This window comes from Pollicipes pollicipes, unplaced genomic scaffold, assembly GCF_011947565.3.
Source record: "Pollicipes pollicipes isolate AB1234 unplaced genomic scaffold, Ppol_2.1 Scaffold_7231;HRSCAF=8579_pilon_pilon_pilon, whole genome shotgun sequence".
Classification (NCBI taxonomy): Eukaryota; Metazoa; Arthropoda; class Thecostraca; order Pollicipedomorpha; family Pollicipedidae; genus Pollicipes; species Pollicipes pollicipes.
Window position 1 is genome coordinate 14,330,945 of NW_023597034.1, and position 24,237 is coordinate 14,355,181.

Genomic DNA, 24,237 nt, shown 5'->3' on the forward strand with positions numbered 1-24,237 from the left:
ACATTCGTCTGTGTTTGATAATTTTATGCGTCACGCGATGCTTGACCTGACTATTTTCCTCTGGCAAAGCAGTATGGATTTTTGTTTGTGGGTGACAAATGCCCCCATCCTGTCCGCGGGCCCACCATCTGATTCCACCACATGATTTCCTGTGGGCACGTGACTTCCCACCATGATCGGCCTTTGTGTGGCTGGACCATGCCTCTGCCTCCATCCGGGCCCGTACACAGCCCCTGCCACCGCCTCTGTTCCGCACCCGTATCTGTGCGCCGCCCATGCCGCCCCACTCCCATGCGCTGACGCCGCCCATGCCATTGCAGCCGTCCGACTCGTGGGTGACTGTGCACTCGCTCAAGTCGGTGGACGGCGGCCTGCTGGACCCGGACGACCGGCTGAGCGACGTGGCCGACGACCGCGAGCAGATCGTGGCCGTGTATGAGGAACATGGCGGCCGGGCCGCTCCGCACGGCGGCGGCGACGGCACCTCTGGCAGCTCGGACGGCACGGCCAGCCCCGTCCCCCTCACGGTAGGTGACGGCCGGTGCGCCGGCCCAGCCGTGGGAGCACGAGTGGTACCTATGTCTCGCGATACCCGCTGGCGTCGCCCTCCCATTGGTAGATTGTAACGTTGTCCGTCCTGGCCACTTCCGGAGTTGGATTCCCGTTCTCGGAGACCTCTGGCCCACAATGCCCCTGGGTTTGAAGGCGTTCGTGTTTTCCGCTCGGGCGGGACTGTCGATAGTGCCGGAGCTCTGAGCCCTGATGCCGGAGCGTGTGCCGGTGAAGTCAGCGCGGACCACTCCTGCGGTCCGGTCTGCGGTTGGCGTTATTGGTGCGCTTAACGTGCCAGCGCTGCCGAGGAGGTAATGGGTCGGATGCTACGTTCGAGGGCGGCAACCGTGCCTGCATTTTATCCGATGCCGTCCGCTGGTGGGAACGGGCTCTCTTGGGGCGAGTCTCCGCCGTCCCCGCCGTCCCCGCCGCCCCAGGAGTATGACAATGGCTGTCGCTGCTGCCCCATGGGGCTGGCGGCGACTGCTTCCCTCTGCCGTGGCGGACTGGCAGCGACTCCCCCTCCGCCCTGGGGGACTGGCAGTGACTGCCCCCTCTGCCCCAGGGGCTGGCGGTGACTGCCCCTTCTGTCCCGGGGGACTGGCAGCGGCAGCCCCTTCTGTCCCTGGGGACTGGCAGCGGCAGCCCCCTCTGCCCCAGGGGCTGGCGGTGACTGCCCCTTCTGTCCCGGGGGACTGGCAGCGGCAGCCCCTTCTGTCCCGGGGGACTGGCAGCGGCAGCCCCCTCTGCCCCAGGGGACTGGCAGCGGCAGCCCCTCTGTCCCGGGGGACTGGCAGCGGCAGCCCCTTCTGTCCCGGGGGACTGGCAGCGGCAGCCCCTCTGTCCCGGGGGACTGGCAGCGGCAGCCCCCTCTGCCCCAGGGGCTGGCGGTGACTGCCCCTTCTGTCCCGGGGGACTGGCAGCGGCAGCCCCTTCTGTCCCGGGGGACTGGCAGCGGCAGCCCCTCTGTCCCGGGGGACTGGCAGCGGCAGCCCCTCTGTCCCGGGGGACTGGCAGCGGCAGCCCCTCTGTCCCGGGGGACTGGCAGCGGCAGCCCCTCTGTCCCGGGGGACTGGTAACGGCAGCCCCTCTTCCCGGGGGACTGGCAGCGGCAGCCCCTTCTTCCCGGGGGACTGGCAGCGGCAGCCCCTCTTCCCGGGGGACTGGCAGCGGCAGCCCCTCTGTCCCGGGGGACTGGCAGCGGCAGCCCCTCTGTCCCGGGGGACTGGCAGCGGCAGCCCTCTGTCCCGGGGGACTGGCAGCGGCAGCCCGTCTGTCCCGGGGGACTGGCAGCGGCAGCCCCTCTTTCCCGGGGGACTGGCAGCGGCAGCCCCTCTGTCCCGGGGGACTGGCAGCGGCAGCCCCTCTGTCCCGGGGGACTGGCAGCGGCAGCCCCTCTGTCCCGGGGGAGGCAGCGGCAGCCCCTCTGTCCCGGGGGACTGGCAGCGGCAGCCCGTCTGTCCGGGGGACTGGCAGCGGCAGCCCCTCTGTCCCGGGGGACTGGCAGCGGCAGCCCCTCTGTCCCGGGGGACTGGCAGCGGCAGCCCGTCTGTCCCGGGGGACTGGCAGCGGCAGCCCCTCTTTCCCGGGGGACTGGCAGCGGCAGCCCCTCTGTCCCGGGGGACTGGCAGCGGCAGCCCCTCTGTCCCGGGGGACTGGCAGCGGCAGCCCCTCTGTCCCGGGGGACTGGCAGCGGCAGCCCGTCTGTCCCGTGGGACTGGTAACGGCAGCCCCTCCGCCCTGTGAGACTGGCGTGGGATCTTGACGTTGCGGAGGGGCGTCTTGGCTCGGCAGCCGCCCCGGCGCACAGAGCTACGGAAAAGGTTTCTCAACAAAACGCTTGTCAGCTTTTGCGTCAGAATGACGTCGGAGTCAGACCTTGCCCAGCCTGCTTCGAGGGTAGAGAGCTAGGTGCTAACTTAGATGTGACGGCGTCAGCAGACGTGGTTTCGATTAAAGCTTGTCTACTTTTGCGCGTTTAATGCCCATAAATTGCGCACTGGTATGAGACAAGATGTCTTTTCATCGTACGGTTGTAAGCTGTTCCGCTGACACATGTCTCGCAATAGATCATGTTTGTCGTGCCAGCTGCTTAGCCAGCGGACATGGATCAGCTAGTTATGCGGACAACTGCCTGTAATTTTGGAAGTATGTATGCATTGTGAACCTCACTAAGGCAAGGAGTCCACCGAAAAAACGTACTTGAGTCGAATACGCCGAAGATTCCAGCGCACTCCCTTCTGCAGTCCGTTTAGCATTCTAGTGCGAGGCAAATAATGCAAAGTGGTACTTCATTTATGGTAGCACTTTAGTTCACAGCGTCACGGCCAAAGATCAGTGGTAGACGTCTCAATATTTCTGTTTTTTGTGGTTCGCTGGTGGTTGAAAACTGCTCCCAGAAGTCATAATTTATTTCTCGATCAGAGAGAATGACACAGGCCCAAATCGGCCTTAAGGGACGGTATATCGCCATTCGGCGGTCGGCCGGGCTCCCCGCCGGCGAGTCTGCCGCTGCCCGCCTGCGACAGGCCCGCCGCTCCGGAGACCGTGGGACACAATGTCTTCGGGCGGAGGACAGTGTGGGCGGGCGGGACGGCGCGGGACGGGACCGGCGGCGGCGGCGGCGGCGGCGGGTGGCCCGGCGCCTGCCACCTGTCACCGCGCGGCGGGCGGTCGCCGTCCGTCAGCGGCCGGCCGCAGCGGCTACCGCTCTGCCGTCGGCCGGCTCCCGGCGTTGGGACCCGGCGCCGGGGCGGCGCTACTGAACGTCCAATGGTCCGCTGCCCCGCAAGACGCAGGCCGTGCTGCGGCGGAAGCGCCGCCGACCGCGTCTCGTGCCGGCGGCGGCTGACGCGCCGTTGGCCGGGGATGTTTGTGATCACACGCGGACAGCCGATAGAGGGCCGGCCTGACCTGCCCAGGTGACCTGCGGACCGGACGCTCCACCCGCCGACCGAAGGCTGGAGCGGCCCGCCAGCCTACGGTCGCCGCGGCTCAGCCGGTACGGCGTGCTCAGCGGCAGATTGAAGTGGCCTGGCAGTCTGAGTCTTAGAGTCTGACAGCCGGGTAATCTGACGGCCTGACGGTTTGACGGTCTGACAGTCTGGCAGTCTGGCCCAGCAGTCTGACAGTCTGGTAGTCTGGACCGGCAGTCCGTCGGTCTGGTGTGGACCGGCAGTCCGGCAGTGTGGCTTGGCAGGTGAACCGGGCCCGCGGGCACCTCGGCAGCGAGCGGCACCAACTCGGCTGCGACGTCGCCAGTTGGGCACGACATCTCTGGGCGCAGCCTGTGGGTGCGCGTCCCGGATCGCTAATGGAACAGTATTTGCGAGTGACCTGAATATCTAGTGTTGGGCCAGGAGTGTGGCGGCATGAAAGGTGCCATCGGCATTAGGCGCTATCCTCCTAATAATCAGTGAGCAATCCAAGTAATGTGTGGTGTTTGACTTGGGCGTTCAGGGATGTCAAAACACGAGTTATTGGAGTGCGCTACCAGCGCCCTCCAATGACTCCAGTAGGAGCTCCCCTGTTGGCTGTTTTTGTCACAGCTGGGGGGTAGTAGCGTTAGGTACTGGCACAGCGACGGAGCTAGCGTGGAGCTACTAGGTAGCGCATAAGCTGCTGGTAATAAGGTTAGTAGTTTTGTCACGGCTGGGGGGTAGTAGCGTTAGGTACTGGTACAGCGACGGAGCTAGCGTAGAGCTACCAGGTAGCGCATGAGCTGCTGGTAATAAGGTTAGTAGTTTTTGTACAGCGGGGGTAACGAAACGTCAGCAAATGAATAATTCGACACGATTTAACCATACTGTATGTATCGTAGCTAATCAGTGCGGTGGCCTCACACGTTCTAAGAGGCATGGTGCCCCAACCTTTTTAAAGCATGACAACTCAGTACACACCACCCGTCTGCCTGAGTGCCCCTCGGCTGTCTATATGATTTGCTTTAGCAATGTTTTTCAAGGACTTACGCATATAACTGACCGATGCTCATGCCGTCCGGTGCGGGCTTACGAGGGAAGCTGTCCCGTCTCTGGGTCAGCCAGGGCCGCGTTGTGCCACCGCCATCGGTACAGGGCTGGGCGCCGCGTGACGCTCTCCTGCGTGACAGCAGTCATCTGCCCCGCGCGCCTGGCGGCGGGCGACGCAATCGTCCCGGGTCCGGGGTGAGCGGCCCCTGAGCTCTCTCGGGCTCCCCTCGGGCTCCCCTGTTGTTCCGACGGGTTCTCGTTACACACAGGCAGGCGGGACTGGCGAGAGACTTCGCAGTGGGCACCGAGCCTAGCGTGGTCTAGGTGGGAGACAACGTCTCGCGCGGCCGAGGCACTAGAGTGGGCACCGAGCCTGGCGTGGCCCAGGTAGGGAACAACGTTTCGCGTGGCCGAGACACTAGAGTGGGCACCGAGCCTGGCGTGGCCCAGGTGGGGAACAACGTTTTGCGTGGCCGAGACACTAGAGTGGGCACCGAGCCTGGCGTGGCCCAGGTAGGGAACAACGTTTCGCGTGGCCGAGACACTAGAGTGGGCACCGAGCCTGGCGTGGCCCAGGTAGGGAACAACGTCTCGCGCGGCCGAAACACTAGAGTGGGCACCGAGCCTGGCGTGACCCAGGTGGGGGGCAACGTCTCGCGCGGCCGAAACACTAAATTGTGGCTGGTTGAACCATGGCAGAACATGGACATCCGACCCTGGTTGTACAACGGTGATGGTACCCTCGTATGTTCTCAGCGGTCATGCTGAACCAAGGACAATTGACCAAGGACAGAGTGCTGGGATATGCACTGCACACAGTCACCAGCCGCAGGCCTCTACTACTAATATTGGCATTGAGTTTTCCTGCTAATGCGGTAAAACCTTTCTGCCATTCCTTCCTACGTAAGCCGAGAAAATGGGCATCTTTATCTGCGATTTGTCTACACTAGCGTCGACGCACCAGCCGTTGATTTGGTCCTGTGGTCGCGTCAGGAAGCCGGTCGGGTCCCCAGAGCCCCGAGCCCCAGTCTCCGACCTGTCGACACCGAGCGCCGCCCATTGAGCCAGTCGCTCGCCCCCCCCCCCCCCTCCTGTTTCAGGGCGGGGATCACGACATGCAGCGGTTTTCCCGGATGGACATTGAGGTCAGCGGTCAGCAGGCGCCTGCCTGCTCGCTTCAGGTACGGCCCGCCAATGGGCGGCGCCCTCTGGCTGGTGAAGGCCGTCTGATGCACGGCGGTGGCGGTGTTTAGCGTCCGCATGTTAAAGGATGTCAGTTCGAGTTATGGCTACAGATAACCATCGCGGTCGCTACTGCGTCATGACAACGCACACTCCCTACGTGCCACGCTCCCACTCTAACGCAGCACGTTCCATGTCCAATCCGCGTTTCTCCCCGCCCCATGCTGTCGTTTGTCACTCGGGATTAAATCTCAAGTTGCCGCCCGCTTTGGCGTCCCCGAATGGTGAGGAGTAGTGAATCCTGGCCCCGGCTACCTGGCGATGTCGCTGATGAAGGCGTGTGCCGGCAGACACTGCAGTGAGCCAGCCCTAGCTCGGGCTCTGTCTGTGACTGGTCCGGTGTCAGCGCGTGCGTGTGTCGGCAGACACTGCAGTGAGCCAGCCCTAGCTCGGGCTCTACCTGTGACGGTCGGTGACGGGTGTGCCGGAGCGCAGTGAGTAGTGCGATGTGACCGGTCAGTGAGCGCGTGCTTGGCAGCGGACACTGCAGTGAGCCAGCCCTAGCTCGGGCTCTGTCTGTGACCGGTCCGGTGTCGCGCGTGCGTGGCAGAACTGCAGTGAGCCAGCCCTACTCGGGCTCTACCTGTGACCGGTCGGGTAGTGAGCGCGTGCGTGTGGCAACGGCAGCATGAGCCAGCCCTAGCTCGGCTTTGTCTGTGAAAGGTCGGGTGTGAGCGCGTGCATGTGCCGGCAGACACTGCAGTGAGCCAGCCCTAGCTCGGGCTCTGTCTGTGACCGGTCGGGTGTGAGCGCGTGCGTGTGCCGGTAGACACTGCAGTGAGCCAGCCCTAGCTCGGGTTCTGTCTGTGACCGGTCGGGTGTGAGCGCGTGCGTGTGCCCGGCAGACACTGCAGTGAGCCAGCCCTAGCTCGGGCTCTGTCTGACCGGTCGGGTGTGAGCGCGTGCGTGTGCCGGCAGACACTGCAGTGAGCCAGCCCTAGCTCGGGCTCTGTCTGACCGGTCGGGTGTGAGCGCGTGCGTGTGTCGGCAGACACTGCAGTGAGCCAGCCCTAGCTCGGGCTCTGTCTGTAACCGGTCGGGTGTGAGCGCGTGCGTGTGCCCGGCAGGTGCGGCGCGGCAGTGAGCCGGCGCTGAACCAGGTGTGCCCGCTGCCGCAGTTCCCGCCGGACCTGTGCGCCGACGCCAGCAAACGGTGGTCGGCCGCGCCCATCATTGACAACCAGATCGTGGCCAGTTCGACCCCGATCAAGGTCAGCAGCACGCTCAGAAACGTACTTGGCTGTGGCTTCGTAGCTCCCGGGGGTTTTCTGAGTGGCATCTCCAAGTGACAGGTGATGGCAGGTCACGTGCCGGCCTGTTCGGCGCCCCCCCCCCCCCACGTGTTGTGTAGGGCACGACAGCACGAGTCACCTCACTGTCATAGGGACTCGATTGGGGCGTGATGGATTGGTCTGGTCTGGGCGTAGAGGGAAGGCATGCGTTGGGGTTTGACATACGTTCTTTATGGAGCTGAAGTCTGTGTTGACATCACCGTTGTCCTTGAGGTTTGCGGTATGGAACCTACTTCCGTTACACTTCGTGGATTGTTGGCTTGCACTCGTCACTCCAACCATTTTTTTGTACACCGAATTCACGCGTCTACGGTCAGCAGCGACTGTTGTTTAAATTTTTTCTCCTGACTTATCTAATGAAGTGTTTGCAAACACACTTCTTAGAAACATTACGCGTGTTCATGGGGACCTTGACGTGGGAGCATTACTCGTCTTCGTGAAGCATTTGGGAGCTTCACGGATGGTTTGAGAGACCTTGTAAAAATTCCAATTTAGGCAATATTTTGATAGCGGTATGTTGTTAATTCTTGGAATAGTTTTTCATTGAGAAGTGATCAGCCGTAGACGACCATCGGGGGGGGGGGGGGGGGGGGGGAGGGGAGCGCCTTTTCATAGTCCAAGATGTCACGCTCGTCGATTACTCCCTGCGTCCCGTGAGCAAACGTCGTTGACAAACTATTTCTCGTACTTGATTTGTGAACTGCACAGTTAGCGGTTTGGTATGTTTGGCGGCAAAATAGTTTGCCTGGTCGCGGTGCTGGGACGGAAGGAGGCACGGCACGTTTTCCGCACAGGAGCCGTGCGATTTTGCCTGTATGACGTGCATTGCCTGGATCGGGTGTCATGCAGGCATCTCTGAAGCGTGTAAACGGGACAGGCTAAAATCTTGCTCAGCTGAGCTTCGGACTGTTCAACATTTTGCCTTAAGGTACTGATTTCACCCCGTGTGGGATCGCTGAGCGATGACCTTATTCCCAAAGGCACGCGCGTCGAAAACGGAAGAAGGCAATTCGGCGGTTTGTGACGCGTTGTTGGGTCTTACGCGTGGTATCGGAAGGTTGCCGCAAGTGTAAGGCCCAATGGGCAGCGTCATGCAAGGATCAACCAACGGTCATGCAAGGCTTTTTTGGCATTAGGACGTCTTGCGCACAACTGGTGGCATACCTTGCTTTCGACGGACCTTTTTCAAGCAGGCTCTTCTTTCATGTAAACCTTCGTAAAAACGAAAGCATTAGATATCCTGTGTGACGCCTGCTATGGTCACCTTTCCCATGCCAATGTGGAGGCGTCGGCCCCGTTTGGCCACTGTTAACAGCCGCGGCGGTGTGTAGTCTCGAGTTGGACCCGTCGGCACTGGTTGTGGGCCCACGTGTCTGGTGGCGGACCCGCGTGCTCCGCCCGAACTCGGCAGCCGCCAGAGCAGGCAGCCGGTGACGCACTGCCGAGCCGTCGGACACGCACCAGGCCGTCACGCTGGCTGCCGGCGTCGGCGCTGCGCACCGCCGGCGGCCTGTCCCGGGGCAAGGTTCGTCCGCGCGACCTGCTCGGGGCGGTGGCGGCGGCGGCCGAGCGGTGGGCGTGCGCGCGGCCCGGGCCGGGCCGTTACACGGAGACCGTGGCCGGCCGCGCCGGCTGGGCTCGGTCGGCCCGACCGGCCTGTCCCAGCTGTCAGCGGGACCGGAGCGGCCGGCCGCCTTGATGCGGCCGCCGTCTGCCGGTCGACCCGCGCCTCCCGCAGCTGGGTCCTGCGACAGTGGCTGACGGCGGCGGCGGCGCGCCTGGGTGCAGTGGCCGTGCGGGGGTTCGGTGTGCGGTCTGCTTGTCCTTCCGCCGGTGGCCTCACACGACTGGTGGGGCTGCAATGCGTGTGCGGTCCGTCTCCTGACCGGGTAGGCCGGAATAGATTGTCGAATGCTGCGATGACGCGACACAGAGCACCAGTCGGGCTGGACCGAACAAGCTTGAGGCTTCCGAACAACGTCCGTGCATTGTCATACTATTGGTTTTATTGAAGTATTTACACAGCGTCAATCATTACATCGCAGTTAACTGAAAAAAAACAACAGATGATGTCGGCATTAGCGCATGAGAAAGCACAGAGCCGTCTTGTGGTCGCATTTTCTGCGTCTACCGGCCACCCGTGCCGGCGACGCCGTGACGATCCCGACGGGTCGGCGCCTGCCCCCCGTGACACGGCCTCCCCTCCGCAGGACACGAGTTTCGAGCAGCTGACGCCGCCGGGCGAGCGGGAGGAGGCGTCGGGCGACGAGCGCGACCGGCCGCCGTTCTCGCGCCTCGCCCGCGACGCCAACCGGCTCTCCATGCAGGTCGGCGGCAACAGCGACGGCATATGGAGGTGCGTGACTGGAGGCTGGGCAGCCGGCGTGGCTCGGCCGCTGGCGCCTCTGTTGGGGTTACAGATAGGGGCACGCGGGGAGGTGGTCTTTCTCAGGCCCAGGGGCCGCCGTGACGCGGGCATTGTTGTAGTCCTGGAGCTTGTCTCATCCTGACCGGTCATCTGACTAGCAAGCAACGGGCACATTGTACAGGTGTCAGACGTCGAAAGCTACGTGGGATTAGCTGAAGCTGCGGCGCCCGACGCAATGTGGGTGTACGACGGAAATGCTAGTGGTGCCGTGGAGCCGTGCGACCGAGCATGCGTTGGCAAAGGGCGCACTGTATGTGGAGGGACGGAACACCGGTATCCCGTCTGTCGGAACGATTTGGACAGGGCACAGTATCACGTGCGTTTGCTGTGGTCAACTCATAACTGTTCGCTTCCGTGGTAATAACGTTTCCTCTCTGTAACGCTCTGTATGCTCTACATTATGTTGTGTTGGCGTTTCCTGCCTCAGCTGGTGTAGATCAGCTTAGGCGCGTGGGGACGCGTGGCCGCAGACCTATTTATGTACGTTATTATTTAAACTATAGCGCGTTGCCAAACATGCCAATCCAAAAATGGTCAGCGCTAGCTGTTTCCCCTCGCCGTGTGCATTCTCCATAGCTTGTCATACCTCCCCGTGCCGCCTGTTGGCCCCGTTTGAGGTTCTTCCTTAGTACATAGGAGACTAAAGCAAGCAAATGTAGCAGGAGAAGGGGCACTCCCTATTTTAGGCTTATAACGAGTCTGATGCTTTAGTTCATGAACGTTAAGTCAGTGGTTTTTGACAAACGGTTGGGCGATCTGCCTGGGCGCCATTCGGCGGTTGGTCTGGGTTTGGCGTCCGTCGGCGCCGCCTCATTGGAGGCGCCACGGTCACCATGCTGCACTCAGATACAGCGAAGCGTCCCATTCGAGGCACCACACTAAGGTGTAGAGGACACCCATTGGCTGGGAGGGGAGTCGCGGAGGTCCCAGACCTCTCGCCCTCTGGCCAGGCCACTTCAGGTCACATCACGCGGCCCTGCGGGGAAAGCGACGGACGCTGTCGGAGGAGTGTCGGGCGGTGTAGCCCGCACCAGCCTGGAGTGCACCAAAGGCCACGGAGACGGGGGGGGGGGGAGGGGGGTCGTCAGGCTGCCATCGTACTTGTCCGGTGGATAGGACCGGCCAGACCGGACCGGAACGAAACCGGACCGTCTCTTCTGTAAGGGATTGAAGCTGTGTGACGGCAGTTTTCCGATAGTACGGTGTGTGGTATGGCTGGTCGGGTATGTGTATCAAGTACTTGCGCTTGTTTTAGACTTCAAGCGGTGGCAACAACAAGGATGTGCTCGCCCGGAGACGCGGTAGGCTGGCTGGGACATCGAAAAAGTAGGCCGATGAGGTAAATATAGCCGGGCCGGAGCGTAGTGAGGGTATGCACGATGGCGAGAGGAAAAAGGGAGGTGAGATGAGCCCAAGCTGAGGAAGGTGAGGTGAGCGGATGGAATGTGAAGCGTGTCGAAGGAGAGAGGGGAACAAGGCGAGCGGTGAGCCTGCGCTGCGAAGGGAACGCGCTGAGCGGAGATGGAGCGAAGACTGGGGAGTGACGTGTGGGGCCGGTCGGCAGGTGGGCGGAGGCGGCCGACCGTCTGGTCAGCCCGCAGACGCCGCGATGGGAGCCGGTGGGGGGCTCCAACGGCTCGCCAGACGTCTCGTACGAGGATACCAGGTGGCCGCCACCCCAGCAGCAGCAGCAGCAGCAGCTGGTGGTCCTGACTGACGTCTCCGGGCCCCTCGGTGAGTTCTGGCCGTCTGCCGGTGGCCGTTTGCAATGCATCTGTCCGATGAAACCACGAATAGGCTGCTTCCCCCCAAAATTTACTGGCATCTCTGACCAAGTTTGGTTACGTTTACATGAAGTACTGTGTGCTGCAGTGTTAGGGCACGACGTTGCAGCAGTGCCCCGGTGGCAGGCATCCCAGAGGCGAACAGTGCTGGCCGACCCTCGCATACAAATAGAAGCCCGTGGCCTGTCGTGACGCGCCGACCCTGACGCGTGTCCGTCCGCCAGGGATCCACGTGGTGCCGGAGTGTGACGAGAGCGGTCGCGACGCGGGCCTGCACGTGCAACGGGTGGAGCCGGACGGCGCGGTGCGGCGCGACGGACGCGTCTCCGTCGGCGACCGCATCGTGCAGATCAACGGCCACAGCCTGCGTAACATCAGCTTCCAGAGGTGCGGCGGGCGGGCTCACCACTCCCACCCGCCAGCGGTGTGGCCGCTGGCCAGCGGCGGCGCAGCGACGGCAGTGACGGGGCACTTCTGGTTTCTGTTTGATCCGGTTAGATTCGTGACAGGAGCTGGCCTTTCACGAACTTTGCAGCGCGTTTGTTGTAGTTGGTTGGGCCGCATTTGTCCTTTTTGGAACAGTCCTTCTATGGCGTGTGTCGCGTTAACGCTCGTGCTGTCCTTAGTTCACGTTCCAATTTTCGCCGCTTTAAGTTCCTTCTTATATTAGTTGCATAGGTGTGGTGTGTATAGCCCATGATTTTAACCGACTCTGGCTCTATAATTATTCTGGTTCCAAAAATATGAAAAAGTAATGAACCTGACGCAATGAAACAACCGCCTCCGATAGTTTCCACGTCCTTGCTGCCACAATTTCAGAGCATGAGACCCCAAACGACCCCACGCTTCCACTACAAGCCTGCTTTGTGGCAGGTCCATCGAACGACTGGCATCGTCACAGTGCCGGCTGTGGCGTTAGCTGGCTGGGATTGGACTGCTTCGTACATGTTTCCTGTGTGTTGCGGCTGTCCTGTGTTAGTCTTTACCGTGTAGGAAGTGGTGTTCACGCGCGCGCGGCGTGCCCCGTGGCCCAGGTCCCGGTCAGATTCCCTCCGGCTGCGCGTCCCGCCAGCCCCTGCCCCTCGCGACACGTGTCGTCGAGCCTTCAGCGTCGACGCCCGGCTGAGCACCGGACGCGTGACAGCCGGACCTGACGCTGCGGCTCGGTCGCGTAGGGCGCAGGAGATCTTCGTGAGCGCGATGAGCGGCGGCGATCTGCGACTGCTGGTGGAGCACGTGCCGGGCCGCTCGCAGCCGCCGGCGCCGGCGGCCGCGCTCTCTCGCTCGCACACGCCCATCGACGCACTCGACGGCGACGCCAGAGGTCAGTCAGCCACCCCGGGGTCGGCTGGCGACAGCCGCAGCGACCCAGATGGGAGACAGCGCTTGTAAACGCGCCGGAATGCAGGGCAGTGTGGCGTTCCGGCAGCCGTGCCGAAGACAGATGCGGCGGACGGGAATGCCGCACGGCTCCGGCCAGCCGTCAGGGGTTTTTGTTGGCCCTCGCGGCGGTCATCGACCCGCTCATCACTGACTTGGCATGTTTGGCACCGCGACAGCGGCGCTTGCTCTCGACTGGGGCTGCCGTGGCGCGGAGGCTGGGGGCGAGGCCGGAGGGCGGACGTGACCTGCGTCGCCGCGCGCCGCCCGGGTGTGACCGGCCTCCGTCTCGGCAGGCGGCGGCTCGCGCGTCGCCACCGTCTCGCCCACCAAGAAGGTGCCGGCCTCGCTGTCGTCGCGCACGCAGAGCGTCATGCAGACGTCCAACACGCGCAAGCTGGGGCCGCCGGCTGTCGGTGGCGCTGGTCAAGGGCGCCGACGGCCTGGGCTTCAGCGTGACGACGCGCGACAACCCGGCCGGCGCACACGCGCCCGTCTACGTCAAGAACATCCTGCCGCAGGTGAGCCGGCCACGCCGGGGCTCACGAGGGGAGGCGGGCAGGACGTGGCACAGGCTACGCCGAGGTCGCGACTCGTGCCACGCCACGCCACGGGGTTTGATTCAGGTCTGGCAAAGTGAGGCGCGGAAGAGGCAGGCTTCGTTGCAGGGTGGCGTGCGGACCTGCCTGTGTCAGCCGAGTAGATGGAATTAGAAACTGGTAGGGTCTTTGAGGGGCGTCCTGAAAACCGATGCATACTTACCGTGATGTGTGGTTTCCATTAAGCTGGTTGTACAGCCAAACATGTCATTGGTGAAAACGGCATTTGTGATCGTCTGTTACGTGGCACGCAATTGAGCTTTGCTAGCTACCATTATGCCATAAGGGGGCTGCGCACTGCCAATGTAACTGGTGTGAGAGTGGGCGCACGACCACAGCCAACGGGGACAGGCACACCATGGCCTGCACGGCAGCCGGCCATGTCACTTCTGACTGTGCGTGGGCCGCGCTCCTCGCCGTGTGGGGCGACGCCGCGGACGCTGCCTGCCGGAGCATTGCTGGCCGGACGGCGGGCGCCTCCCGCGGGGCCGCGCGAGCCGCCGTCTGACGCCGGGACGCGGGGGCAGGGCGCGGCGGTGGAGGACGGCCGCTTACGGCCGGGGGACCGGCTACTGGAGATCGACGGCGTCGCCGTCACCGGACTCAGCCAGCGCCAGGTGGTGCACATGCTGCGCGCCGTGCGACCGGCCCAGCCCGTCGAGCTCGTGCTCTCGCGCCACGACAGGAGGACGCCAGCCCCAAGCTGCCGCGGCCGCTGGTGAGTGGCCGGCCGACGGCGAGCGCCTGCCGCCGCGCCACATCCCGTCAGCCGTGTAGTGCCCTGAGATAGAGCATAAATGTAATCTTAAGAGAAGTGTAGAGCTCAGTGTGCATTTGACGAGTAGTGTGCGCTATTTATGGCTTTAATAGATCCTCTCGGATCGGCGCTATCAGCCTCCTGAAACAAGACCAAAATGTGCTGTGCCGGCAGCTTCGTCTTGACAGTGAGCTCGGTGCTGCCCCCCCCCCCCTCCCCTCCGCCCCCCCCCGTCCCCCGCTCCGTGGTAAGCGCTGGCGTGGCCGTCGAAGCGGCCAGCCGAGGGTGTGCTGACAGCCTCGTGCGTCGCGCAGCCGGCCGACCACCGCGAGCCGGACGAGTCGGAGCCCTCCCGCGACAAGGAGGTCCTCGTGTTCGACATCCCCGTGCACGACTCGGAGCGAGCCGGCCTCGGTGAGCGCGCCAGGCTCATGCCGCGCCTCCCGGCGGCCATCTGGGTCTGGCTGAGTACCTGCCTCGAGCAGTTCTCTTTGCACAGGCATGGCTGCCCTGGTGCTGGTTCGCCTTTTCGTGTGCGCGTTCGTGCCGTCTGCACCTATCGATGCCGTTTGATATTTCTTGTCTCACTCGGTATGCCGTCAATTGTGTTCTTTCTGGTCCCCATACAGCTCTCTCGCTCACCCACTCACTCACGCACTCACTCACTCACTCACTCACTCACTCACTCACTCACTCACTCACTCACTCACTCACGCACTCACTCACTCACTCACGCACCCATTCACTCACTCACTCACTCACTCACTCACTCACTCACTCACTCACTCACTCACTCACTCACTCACTCACTCACTCACTCACTCACTCCACTCACTCACTCACTCACTCACTCACTCACTCACTCACTCACTCACTCACTCACTCACGCACTCACTCACGCGCGCATTTACGCATCACTCACTCACTCACTCATGCGCTCACTTACGCATCACTCACTCACGCACGCACTTACGCACGTATGCACGCACTTACGCACGCGCGCACACGCACACGCACACGCACACGCACACGCACACGCACACGCACACGCACACTCCCCCCATCTCTCAATGTTTGAGCCGTCAGTTGTGTGCTCACTTGCCACCGAGGCGCGCCCCACCAGCCAGCTGGTGTCTGGTGCGCGCTGAAACAGCGGAAGAGATAGCGCCGTGAGCGCGCCGCGCGCCGCCGCCAGGTATCAGTGTCAAGGGCAAGACGACGGCCGGCCATAGCGGCCCGCTGGACGTGGGCATCTACATCAAAAACGTTATTCACGGCGGTGCCGCCAGCAAGGACGGCCGCTTGCAGCGCAACGACCAACTGATCGACGTCAACTACACGGCCCTGCTGGGGCTCAGCAACAGCGACGCCATGGAGACGCTGCGGCGCGCCATGTGCCAAGAGGTCAGGCGAGGTCCACGACCTCCCGGTCAGGCCGGGGGCTGCGGCTGCAGCGAGGCAGGCCAGGTGCCACCGACCGTCTTCAGAAGGCGGACAGCCTGCCAGGTCGAAGAGGCCTGGCCTGGGAGTTGCGAGGTCAGGCCTGTCGCCTTGCGTCAGGAGGTTGGACTGTATCCTGTGGCATGGGGTTAGACTGGGCCCCACCAGTCAAGGTGGCCCGCTACACCTCGGATGTGAAGAGCCGGTGTGCCGCGTGGAGGGCGCCTGACCCGCATAGCCGCGTAACGCCACCTCTCTTTCTGTCCTGCGCAGGGCCCGAAGTCGGGCGTCATCACGCTGACGGTAGCGCGTCGGGGCGATCTGGGCGGCGGCAGCGGACGCGAGTCTGTCAACAGCATGCTCTCCAATTCGTCCGGTGAGAGCGACGAGTGGCCGGCACTGACATGTCTGCGCTGCCGCCCTGTTAACCCCATCTCCTCGTCCTGGGTCGCTCCCGTGTCGCGCCGCGCCGCACTAACTGCTGCCATCGAAGGCCGGTCCACAGAGGTCTGCTCTGCTGCCTGTCTTTGGTCGTTGTCGCTCTCACTCTGCGGCGTGAGGGGCAGCGGCGGCGCTGCCGGCAGTGGCCACGCTTGACGCCATGCCTGACGGGGCTTCAGGCGAGGTGCTGGCCGGCTGGCGGCCATCCAGCGAGCGGGACCAGTCGGGCCACAGCGAGGAGTCGCAGGTGACCGTGATCCATCGGCCGCCGCCGCCGCCGCCGCCATCCGACGGCCACGGCCCCGGCCCCGGCGCCGACCGACACCCCCGCAACATCCGCAACGACAGCTACTACCAGGTAAGGCGCCGGCTGCAACTGTGCCGTGGACCAGGCTGGGGATGGGAGCTGGCGCGGCAAGGGGAGCGATGCGGCGTGCCCAGGCACAGCTGTAATCACTCACAAATAGTTTGATGACCTCCGCTGATGACCTGGGTTAGATCGACCCCTTTCCCGCGAGTGATGTCGCATGCCCCACGGCCAGCTCAAGCTGAAGCGGTGAAATCGTTCGCGCATTCTCATCGTTGAAGAGGCGACGATGTTCTGCATGTTCGTCCTGGCGCCTGATGTGGCGAGCGCTCCCCTGCGCGGCGCGGTGACCGGACCGGTGCCCCCAGGCCACGCACGACACGTGGGACGCGTCGGCGCTGCAGCAGGCGGCGGCGTCCCCCGCCGGCGAGCGGCCGGTCGGCTGCAGCCCCACTGTCGACGCGGTCTCCGTCGAGGCGGCGCCCGGCGGGCCGGGTAGCGCCGCCGCCACCGCCGAGCCGTTCACGCACGCAGCCTACGCCAGCCAGTAAGGGAGCGGGAGGGCAAGCGAAACGGCTTTTTTGTTTTGGGCGGGTGGACTCAATTACCCATTTTTGTTTCATGCGGAGGTGTGTTGATTTCTGCGAGCAATTGTTCGCGACTGACAGCTTTATGTGACGTTCAAGAACCAGCTGGGCACTGTTGGGTTTTGGGGCGAGTTTGCCGCAGACTTGGACTGTTGATGAGGTGGCTGGGCTGTTGCTGGCCTGTGCTGGGCCGTGTGCTGCCGGCCGTTGACGCCGCCGCCGCCTCTCGCCCGCCGTCAGGACGTCGCTGGAGCAGGCAGGTGTGGGCTTCACTCGTGACCAGCTGGGCCGCCAGTCCATCAGCGAGAAGCGGCACGCCTCCAAGGACGCCAAGGGCACGGACACGTACCAGCGCACCAAGCGGGCGCGCGAGGAGCGCGAGCAGCAGCGCCGCCTGCTGGAGGCCGAGCTGCGCCGGGAGGAGGCGCGCCGCCGGGACGCGGGTGAGCGCCAGCTGTGGGGCGGGTCGGCTCACGGCCGCAGGCTGGGCCGCGCTGGAGACGGCGCCACCGGGGCAAGCGCGCCGCCTACGTGATACGTTAATTCAAGAACTCTCCTCATGACTTCTCATTTTGGAGAAGTTTGTTTGAGTCAGTTGGCTGTTTCGATCATCGGCTTGAGTCAGTTGAATTTGTGTTGTCATTCTTTATTTTTACAAACCACGAGGTCATATGGCGTTGTGTAGGCAAAGTATTGCCCTGTGAAAATGAGATATGCTGATGTTGAACCACAACTGGACAAGGTATATGGGGTTCGAAGTTTCACGCTCTGTTGAGGGAGTTAATAGGTTTGTGTTCGATACGGAATACAGTCTGAAAGGGACACGACCAGTTTGGGACGTGACGTGAAAACCCGGGAATGGACTCGCGGTATCCCATTGATAACTGGTCACAATAAAAGGCTTACGAAAGCAGTGCGTACGACAAAAAATAGCTGAAAAAACAAAACGACAAAAAAAGTATTTCGCAATTGAAGCATAGCAGGCGCATCTGGGACATTCCGGTGATGTTACACTGGTTCTGTGTGTCACGATTCTTATATGCAAGGAAGTAGCGCGACTCCACCAAGATGGGTGGGGCCCAGGTCAGTGAGCAACGGCTGTAGCTTTCGAGAGTAGGATAAAGCCGGGGAAGTCTTAACTCCAGGTTCAGGGGCGAAGCCGCAGCAAGGCGAAGAGAGCGGCAGTCGCTTTTTGTGACGCGGCTTCGCTGGCTCTTCTTCATATGTCAAGTGTTTGATACCTGTCTCCTGACACGGACGGCTGTGACGTCGCTGCGCCTCAGCGGCGGCGGCGGCGGCGGCGGCGGCCCTGGTGTGGAAGCCCCACCAGGCCTGTCGTTGATCCTGTAAAGGCCTCTGCGTGACGGGCTGTCGGCCGGCGGCCCGCGCCGACAGCGGACCTGTGCACGGTCTGGGCCGGGGCGCTGCGGCGGCTCCCCGCCGGCCCGGTGCCGGCTGACGAGCCGCGGCCGGCGAGACGGGCCATGGGGCGGCGGGTCTGGGCGGCGCGAGGCCGGCCGGCGCCGCGCGCCGCCGCCTGCCCGTGCCAGCACTGCGCTTTGGTGACGGCCGGGGCCGCTGTGTTGGCAGGCGAGCTGGGTCCCAGCCTCGGCATGAAGAAGTCCTCCAGCCTCGAGTCGCTGCAAACCATGGTGCACGAGGTGAGCTGGCGTCGGGCGGTACTCATCAGGGATAGCGTCGCCGCGGCCGTGACGGCCGTTCAGCGCTGGCGACTGGTGACAACGCACAACGTGTCCGTGATTTGTTGGTTGACTATTGGAATGCGTATCCCGTTTGCATGTCGGAGAACCGAATTTTTTTTTGTGGGGGCGACTGACGGCGGTGGGGTGGGTAGGATTGAGCTTGTTGAGCCACTCGCCCCAGCTCGTGCGTAAAGCCGAGCACATGGGGCGTGGCGCCTGGCACTGGCCTCTCGCCGTGCGTCTGCTGACGCGGCCCGCGGCCGGCAGCTGTCGCTGGTGGAGGACAGCGAGCGGCCGTTCGCGCACCGCGCCGCCGCCCAGGCCGTGCGCGGCCGCGGCTGCAACGAGAGCTTTCGCGCCGCTGTCGACCGCAGCTACGAGGCGCCGCTGGCCAACATGCGGGACCGCATGGAGACGCGTGAGTGGTCGGCATGGGCCGCCCGCACCCGGCGGTGGGCGCCCAGTGGGCGGCGCCGGTCGGACAGGCGTTAGCGGACGCTGCTGCCGGCCGGCCGTCGGCGGGTGGACGGACAGGGAGACATGGAGCAGCAGCGGCGGCATACTGCCGCGACTGAGCAGCTGTGCGAGCTGGCACCGTCGTGACATGGCTGCAGCTGGTTGCTTTGTGGGTGCGATTTACACCCCAGTGGTTCAGTATCCATCGGTATGAGCTGAGAAAGCGTGCGTCCTGTCCCCCAAACCGCTCCGTGATCAATCCCAGGCATGATTTCCACACCTCGCACGGTTTTACATCATTTTCGTCTGGTATGTTTCCATGTCATGCTTTGCATCGGTGGTCAGGAAAATTTGTGTCGCTGATTTAAATACTTCACTCTTTGCATGCCACAACATTATTTTATGTGCTATTAAGGGCCAATGTGTTTATATTTGTCGGGCGTAGTTATGCATGTGGATGCATCAGTAGTTGCACCCGCATGCTCGTAGTGCGTTCGATCGCCCAATACCACAGTATATTTACGCGTATGGAAGATAATCGGCATTCAATTTACACGTCGCTATCAGCAAGCGGCAAAAAGGAGCGTGACGACGCAGAATCTCCCTGACATCACTTACAGTTCACGGAACCTGTTTGGGGGGGACTCTGAGCACGCGGCTGTGTCTTGTACTCCATCAACTGACCTGTTCTTAACCCGGTTCGTGTCGTTTCTGCTTTGGCTGTCGTGATGTGGCGGTGGGCTGTCTTCCGTATCTATCGCTGCCGCGTTTGGGTGCCGCGTGGCGGCCAGCGCCGCGGTGGCGAGGCGACCGTTCGTCACCAGTGGCGTCTCTCGGCTGTTACGGTGGACACCCAGCGTCGGCCGCGCCCCGAGACGGGCCCGCTGTCGGTGAAGGCTGCTCTCCGCACCGCTCGTGCCCGGCCGCTGCCGCCGCTGACCGCCCTCTGTCTCTCCCTCCTCGCGCGCCTTGGACGCCTGCAGTGCCGCTGGCGGCTGACGCCGATTTTGTCACCTATCTAGTGGACGAGGAGGCGGCGCCGGGCTTCAACCGAGACCGCGCCGCCCGCCAGAGCTCCATGAGCTCGGGCGCCGCCGACGACAAGAAGGCGAAGCGACGCTCCGGCCTGCTGAAGGGACTCGGCAGTATGTTCAGGTGGGGGCGACCGCCCAGCCCTGCGGGAGTCGGTCAGTCGACTCACGGGGCTACCAGATAATGTTGATGTCACATTACGCCCATCGTGGTGTGCCCCTCAGGATCGGGATGGGTGCTGCATGACATCCTGCAGTCGATGCGCCCAAAACCCAAATTATCCTCACCATCACCCATAGTGTCGGTCGTTGGGCAGCAATACCCTGTCGGCTCGCTTGACCGTGCTGATTATCGCGCGTCCCTCGTTCGCCCTGTCGGTATGGCGCGCCTCCGTGCTAAGCGGCCCGCGCGTGGGCAGGTTCGGCCGGCACCGCAAGGGCGGCGAGGCGGCGGACGCGGCGCTGCGCCTGACGCCCGACGAGCTGCGCCAGCAGCAAGAGGAGCTCAACAGGATCGCGGCCCGGCGCCGAGCCGAGGACGAGCAGCGGCGCATCCAGCAGCAGTACCAGCGGCTGGTGCAGCAACAGCAGCAGCAGCAGGTCCAGCAGCAGCAGCAGCAGCAGGCCCAGCAGCACAGGCTGGTGAGTGGTGCGGTGCGCCCCACGGCCGGCGCCGAGTACGGCATGGAGTGTATGCCGCTGTTAAGCTGCCTGTCAGTGATTAGTGGAGCCCAACTGACGGCATGGCCGCTGTGGCCGAGCAGACGGACAGCTGTCTCTGGGGTGGAGGCTGTTGCGGCAGTGATATGCCAACGAGACAAGCACGTCTCTCTGTACGATGCAGTTCACATGCATTGAGGTTGTCCGCGCAGACCTAGGATTGACGCTGATATGTCAATGTCTTGGCGGGAAGCACTTGTGAGCAAACATCAACAGATTAAGTGGTTTGCATAAACTGGAGGCCGTGTGGCTGCAGCAGCTGCTCCGTGGGCATGCGGTAGGCGCGCTCATTGCATGCCCTGTCTGAGCATATACCGCCACATACACCGCTGACCCGACCCGACCCGATCCGGCCTGGCCAGACGTGATGCGACCCGACTGACCTGCCCTCCCCAGACATGACCCGACCTGACCTCAACTGACCTGTCCGGGCTTGAACTGACCAGACCTGACCCAATCCGATCAAACCCCATCCGATCTGAACTGGTATGGCTGGACGTGACCCGACCGGACCTGACCTGAGCCGGCCGGACATGGCCAGACCCGACCCGATCCAACCAAACCCGACTTGACCTCACCGGATATGGCCCGACCGGACCTGGCCTGACTGGACCTGCCTCAGCCGAACATGACCCGATCCGACCTGACCTGGTCTGACATGGTCTGACCTGGCCGGACTTGACCCGACCGGGCTTGCCGGCAGCTGTCGCAGGGCCAGCCTGCAGGGCCGATGCCGCCGACGGCGCAGGAGCGCGCGCCCAGCCGCACGGACCGCATGCAGCAGCTGCGTGAGCAGCACCAGCGCCGCCACGCCAGCCGCCAGGGCGTGTACGTGACGGAGGCGGCCGAGGAGGCGGCAGAGCTCCGACTCCGCCAGGTAGGCAGGCTCTCGGGCGGCCGCTCCAGCTCGGCGCAGGGCGGGCACCGATCGCGGCACGCTGCGTGCGCAGCTTGCGGGCTTCTGCCCCGGCCATGGTGAAATGGCTGCATCCTTGTGCTGCTCTTTCGGTCGGTACGCTTGCACCCCTGCAGAGTGATTTATGTTGGGCATTGATGGGTCGTATGATGACGCGCCTATGGTCCTGTTGCTGCTGTCCAACGTAAAGACATGCACGACTAACACTTCTGTCGTCATTTGCTTCGTTTAATTGGCTCAAGGAACCCCTTAATGCCACCAAGTAAGCAACTTGCTTTTGGTTATATGCGATTCAGAGCCAAATCAGTTCGACCAAATGCGCGTACACACACTACGGGTAGCGCTTTCTAGAGACGTCAACACGTGATCGATGCCTATCAGCCAGTGCGACCGTAGTCGTCCTCTTGTGTTCAAAAACAACACGCGTGCGAGCCTACATCAGCAGTTTTTCCTACGTGCGCAGGGAGAGGAGGGGCTTCGGAAGGTTTTGGCAAACGCGAAGTCGATATTGACAGTAATATTACACATCCACGATGCCGCATTGCCGTGTATATTTTCGCTACATTTGGAGCTGTAAGTCCACTATTGTGGATCCCCGGCGTGAAGTGCTTTGGGCCAGTTTTTGGCGGCTGTCCCCTCCGCGAATTGTCTTGGAATGACTCAAGTGCAACGTGGAGTGTTAAAACGCTGGAAAAAGATTGACGTTTACGGCTATGAGCATACCATGGTTGCTTACTCATTGAACGTTAAATGTTAGCTCGTCTGACGTGAAATAGTACTAGACGTTAGAGAAATAGTACTTAGTACATTTTGATTGCGTTTGACTGCCCATTTCCAGCTAGTGTCTGACCATCAATAATGACCACCTGCGAAGAGCTGGTAGTAATCACGATTCTAGATTTTTTAACATCTTGTTTGATTTTCCTTTTGTGAACTGGGGAGGTGATGGACTCGTAGCACGCTCCTATGCCCTCGCGCTTTCTGCGGACGTCGGTGCGGTGTGCGGCTTGCAGTGGGTGGTGCGGTGTGCGACCCGCAGTGGGCGGTGCGGCGTGTGGCCTAGGGACGGCGCCGGCCCGGCTGACGGCAGGGCGCCGGCCGGACCCGGTTACAGGCGCACCCAACCAAGCCGGCCGCACCGCCGCCGCATCTCTCTGACCGGCTCAACAATAATGTGCCTGAGCCGACGTTCGTGCGCGATTTGCACGGACACGGCGCGCGCAGCAGCGAGTACTTCCGCAACCGGCGGCCGCCGGCGCTCGTCGCGGCGGCGCCGCGCCAGCCGGCCGCCTTCTGGGTAGGTCAGAGGGCGCCGCCCTTCTGGGTAGGTCAGAGGGCGCCGCCCTTCTGGGTAGGTCAGAGGGCGCCGCCCTTCTGGGTAGGTCAGAGGGCGCCGCCCTCGCCTGCCGTCCCCTGCCTGCGGCTGGCCGCATGCCTGTGTCTGGGCTCGCCGGCGGACGCCCTGCGGCTACGATATTTGCTGGAGGCTTGCTTGTCGTCATTCTCTTGTTCGCCGTTGGGATGGGCTAACCCGCCGCCTGCACGTCGCCCTGCGGTGCGTGGCGCACGCTAACTCCTCAGCGGCCATCTCGTTTTGAATGGCATTGGTGTTTATTGGCAATAATTGTGTGCGCCTGCATTTTTTTCTCATTTTTTCATTCAATTTTGTCAAGAATCGTGTTCGATAGTTGTATTTTACCCGATATCTGTGTTTTTGTTCGCTGCTAATGTTCTGTTCGATGTTTGGCATTTTCCCAATGCTTTCAGTTGTAAACTAGCTCGTTTCTTGATTAGGCCCAGATTGCATGCAAGACTGCCACGGATCAATTTTCCTCAGCGCGTGGAGCAGACAGCGGGCAGCAATGGTGGACCACCGAGCCAGCGAGGCCGCCCAAGCTGTCCACTGGAGCCACGGACCAATCCCAACGATATGTCAGACCTGCGAGGCCATCCTGGCGTCCCATCAGATGCACGAGCACCTCCCAGCGGTCCGTCGGACCGGCGGCGCAACCCCAACGGCCCATCAGATCCACGGGCCTACGCAAATGTCCCCCCAGACCCGAGAGCGTACCTCAACGGTCCTGCAAATCGGCAAACCTACCCCAACGGTCCCTCAGACCCGCGGGTATACCCCAACGGCCCCTCAGACCTACGGGTGTACCCCAACGGCCCCTCAGACCCACGGGTGTACCCCGGTGGTCCCTCAGACCCACGGGCGTACTCCAATGGTTCCTCAGACCCAAAGACGTACTCAAACGGTCCCTCGCACCCACGGGCGTACTCCAGTGGTCCCTCAGAATCACGAGTGTACCCCAGTGGTATCCCAGACCCGCGTGCCCCGAACTCGGGCCCACCCGACTCCCAGATTCCGAGACATCGCTCCGACACCCGTATCCCGGGAAGCCCATCCTGGCCCCGCTCGCCTCTTTCCGACCCAGGCGCGGCCGGCGCCCTTGCGTCGGACCGGCGCGGGCCCGGCCTGGCCGGCCCGCACCCGCCCAGCCCCGGCGGCCGGCCCGCGGGCGCGCCGCAGCCGCGCACCCGCAGCGGCGGCGCCCCCGAATGCGGCGCCGGCGGCGCGGCGGCGTCCGACTCGCGCCGCCGCAGCCCGGGCCCCGCTGGCGCGACGGCCGC

General features: G+C 62.9%; 1 protein-coding gene across 1 annotated transcript in view; it reads left to right on the forward strand.

Moving 5' to 3' along the window:
• LOC119109747 (partitioning defective 3 homolog) overlaps positions 1-21,099 on the forward strand; it is a 35,669-nt gene extending 14,570 nt beyond the window's left edge. The window contains 22 exon segments of the mRNA XM_037233498.1: positions 321-527; positions 5,621-5,701; positions 6,830-6,973; positions 9,265-9,410; positions 11,047-11,216; positions 11,491-11,653; positions 12,442-12,590; positions 12,943-13,046; positions 13,048-13,167; positions 13,773-13,925; positions 13,928-13,963; positions 14,317-14,416; positions 15,198-15,406; positions 15,716-15,818; positions 16,063-16,241; positions 16,559-16,737; positions 17,018-17,220; positions 18,368-18,438; positions 18,748-18,898; positions 19,920-20,091; positions 20,387-20,506; positions 21,084-21,099. Of these exon segments, the coding sequence (XP_037089393.1) occupies positions 321-527; positions 5,621-5,701; positions 6,830-6,973; positions 9,265-9,410; positions 11,047-11,216; positions 11,491-11,653; positions 12,442-12,590; positions 12,943-13,046; positions 13,048-13,167; positions 13,773-13,925; positions 13,928-13,963; positions 14,317-14,416; positions 15,198-15,406; positions 15,716-15,818; positions 16,063-16,241; positions 16,559-16,737; positions 17,018-17,220; positions 18,368-18,438; positions 18,748-18,898; positions 19,920-20,091; positions 20,387-20,506; positions 21,084-21,099 (2,976 nt within the window).
• Positions 21,100-24,237: the final 3,138 nt, after the last annotated feature.